The sequence below is a fragment of the Rhagoletis pomonella genome, unplaced genomic scaffold (assembly GCF_013731165.1).
Source record: "Rhagoletis pomonella isolate Grant_MI unplaced genomic scaffold, Rhpom_1.0 Rhpom_scaffold_00002, whole genome shotgun sequence".
In the NCBI taxonomy this organism is placed as follows: domain Eukaryota; kingdom Metazoa; phylum Arthropoda; class Insecta; order Diptera; family Tephritidae; genus Rhagoletis; species Rhagoletis pomonella.
The window spans coordinates 92,854,137-92,857,886 of record NW_023458556.1 but is presented as its reverse complement, the minus strand read 5'-3'; the positions used below and the strand labels follow the sequence as shown (position 1 = coordinate 92,857,886).

The 3,750-nt window shown below is 34.2% G+C and overlaps 1 protein-coding gene across 1 annotated transcript in view; it reads right to left on the bottom strand.

Annotated features, from left to right (window-relative positions):
* The window catches only part of LOC118756061, a 10,619-nt gene extending 7,743 nt beyond the window's left edge, over positions 1-2,876 (bottom strand). Inside the window, exons 1-3 of the mRNA XM_036490858.1 lie at positions 2,844-2,876; positions 2,700-2,775; positions 252-351 (exon numbers count right to left, since the gene is read on the bottom strand). Of these exons, the coding sequence (XP_036346751.1) occupies positions 252-351; positions 2,700-2,775; positions 2,844-2,876 (209 nt within the window). The remainder of the gene's footprint in view (positions 1-251; positions 352-2,699; positions 2,776-2,843) is intronic.
* Between the last annotated feature and the right edge of the window lie 874 nt (positions 2,877-3,750).

Below are 3,750 nucleotides of genomic sequence, written 5' to 3'. Positions count from 1 at the left end.
TAGGACCTGAATTGAAGTAAGCAATTTTAGTCGTTTTCTCGAAGTCGGCATGTTGACAATGACATTGCTTCTTAAATTGAATGCAGCCCATGTAATGGCTTTCAATTTTGATCATTTTTGACAAGCAATGTGTGTGAGAAAATCGAAAGGCAAAATTGATTGTGTGTCGTCAGCGTAAGGACAATTGTCACAAACAATCACTACCCTCCGCGGAAAAGCGTTTATTAACAAAAATAAGTAACCAAACAAACCTGCAGGAACTAGTGACAATCAGTGACAGCCGTCCGCAAGGAAACACAGCTATCGTCAAAATGGCAGGCCTTCCATTCAGGTTTAGCGTTGCCGTACGCTCTAGAAAAATATTATATGGTGAAATTTCTAATACGTTACAGGGTGCACTATATGCCGAAGAGTAAAATGCTTAGATTTTTTGGTGCGACGAACAGTAACCCATAACAAGCGAAGTAATGCATATGGAAAAAAACGAAGTAATGCATACATGCTCAATTTCGGTTGAAATCGAAATAATGTCTAAATTTACAGTTTCCATATGCGCAATTTCGGTGCCCCATTTTTCATATGTGACAATGAAACCAGTTTCACTCATGGGGAAATCATAGAGCTTTTTATTTTATAAATATTGACAGAGAATACGATGGGAGCTTTTACTGGATTAAAATCTTTATAAAATTTCTTTACAAATAATTTATCAAGAAAACACAGAATTGGGCGGTTAAAATATATTGCACCTCCTGTTGTTTAGGAGTTATAAATGTTTCAACAGCGGACTGTTGCATTACAATTTTTGGAAGTACTCTTTAAAGCTGCTTTATATTATCGAAAAACTCTGCTCTCGTCTATATGTGTGTACTCTATTGAGAGGACTAAGAAGTACGAGAACGCAAAATTTGCAAAAACTTGCAGCCTTCGAAACAGTTGATCACTTCCACAGTTGCCACTGGTGGGTAATTTATTTTCTGCTTGGTACATTTTCCCCGATTTTGCATTTTATACAATTGCATACTATTGGAATTGAAAAACCTTTTTAAAATACAAATTAATTATATCGGAATGAATGAAATATATTTCCCAAAATTATTTGTGATACCACATCATGGCACATTCAAAAATAAGAAAATATCCTCCAAACACCCATCCTTGAAAAAAAAAATTGGTAGGTATCTACAAATGTACATTTATGTAGATGCTACAAATGTACTTTTAAAATTATAAAATTATAATTTCAACAATCAACCTACCAAAACTGACAAATTCGGCCAACAAAATTTCAGCTTGCTGCATTTTTATCTATTTTGGTATATTTAGAGAACAATTATGGTACAAACGAAAAATGGCATACGGCAACCATAGTCAGCACACACTAAAGTAAACAAACCGGAAATTAATAGTAAATTAACTAAAAATAAACTCAACAAACCTTGTGCTTAATAACTTTACTCTCTTTTTCGTTGTATACTAGCATTAATAATAAAATTTGCAGTAAATAATTCAAAAAAGTCATATTTTCTTTTGTTTATTTACAAACATATGTTTGTGATGTCGTGTGATGTGTCGGCCGCTGTGGTGTAGTGGTAAGCAGTGCGCTCTTCCACTCCACAATGCCTGGGTTCAAGCCCTAGTCAAAGCAACATCAAAAAAATATAGAAAACGGTTTTTTTTCTTAACAGCGGTCGTCCCTCGGCAGGCAATGGCAAACCTCCGAGTGTATTTCTGCCATGAAAAACAGCTTCTCATAAAAATACAATCGCCATTCGGAGTCGGCGTAAAACTGTAGGTCCCTCCGCTGTGTGTGACAACATCAAGGCGCACGCCACAAATCGGAGGAGAAGCTCGGCCAAACACTAACATATGTGTAAGCGCCAATCTATTATTATTATGTTTGTGATCAGCCGATTTTCTTACTTGCAAGTTTCCGCTGGGAAAATTTGTTCCATTAATTCTGAGGTCAGTACAGAAAAAGGCTGTTACGATCATCGTATATACTTACAAGTATGGAATCCTATGCCCCTTTTTGTTTATTCTCTTTCTAACAGCGGACGTGCCTGCCAAACTGAAAAGCATGATGGCGGCAATGTTTGACAGGCACGTTCGACGATGCGAACGGCAATGGAAGGTAAGAAATGGAAGATGGATGACATGAGAATGAAAGAATTATGAAATAGCAGAATGGCGAATTAAAACGAATTTCAAAAATCTCACAATGCGAATGACGTCAAAATGAAAGAAATGCAAAATAGCGGAATGTCGAAACAGAAGAAATAGATAACAAGCACGTATTCAAGGGTTTCGTGTAACAAAAAGAGTTGCTGTGTTGCGCCATTGAATATTTAAAAACAAAAAAAGTACATATTTCACCAGCCAAAACGTATATATGTACATAGGTATTTATACAGCGTGACGCTACAAGATTCATTTATAAAAACCGTACATGCTAGTGGCCTTATTTAAAAAAAATAAAATAGATTTATATAGCTCTGTACAGTGACATTTTTATAAAAAGTTAGATTTCTTAATTTTTTATGAATTTGGGTAAAATATTAACTTTGTGTGCATTTTCAATCTCAAACAACAACAATTGTGAACAATTTAATTTTTTTATTTTAAATTTTATATGATTTTAAAATGTTGGCAAGCGTCAGAAAAAAATCATGGCCGACGAATTGATAGAATGAATTTACCGTGTAATGTTTTTATCATGGGTGGCACCGTCAGACGTACCGCTAATTTGAATTTGTCGATTTTGATAATTCTGATCTAAAAGTAAAAGGCGCATCAGAAACTTTAAATGCACTGAAATTCACTTCCACTTCCACAAAAATTACCGTTTTTTTCACATTTTTCTTATTAATTGTCATTGTATATCATATATTTTTAGAATTTAGCACAATTAAAACCCGTTTACTATCGAAAAATTTATTATTGAGAAAATTAAGAAGAATTAACATGCAATTCGGCTTTGTTTACTTTTTGTACAGAAATATCATCTCCACTATGACGGGGCAATCTTGTATTCTTTCTTGTCAAATATGCATTTTGATGTAACTGCTATGAAGCTATGAATACTCATTAAAATCGTTTCAATTCGTAATAAACGTACATTACACACTTGTAGTCTAAATATATTTTTATAACGCTTTTATCAACTTGCAATGTTGTATATCCAGCCCACCATATACTATAAATATAGCAAAGGTATTTATGGCAAACCTAGTCTAGATATCAACCTCGTCGTAGGTATCATATCAAAGACATACAATTAGAAAGCCTCTAGAGATAGATGTCGCCTCGCCAGAAGAAGTTAAAAATATGCACTACATACGCTACAGCGAAAATGGACGTCACGCCATTTCTTTAAATCAAATTAATTGCTGCTATATGTATGTATGTACATATGGGTGTTTCCATACAGCCGTACGCGACATTCGTACGTTTATAGAGTAACGTAAATCAATCAAAAATAGAAGTTACAGAAAAAAAAGGTTACGGTTATGTTGCAACCAAAGGGTACTACGTTTGAGAAAAAAATAAGCAGCCTCGAAACTTTGGTGTGGAAAATATCCGTTCAAAACCAGGTGATAACTTACGCGACAAAAAAAAAGGGGTTTTAAGGCACATATACATATATGCGAAAGTCTGCGAATCATGAGAGTTTTTCTTTTCTTTAAAAATTCCTAAACTAAGCTAAATAATGTACCTTTACAATCCTTTCATATTTTAAGAGAAATTATC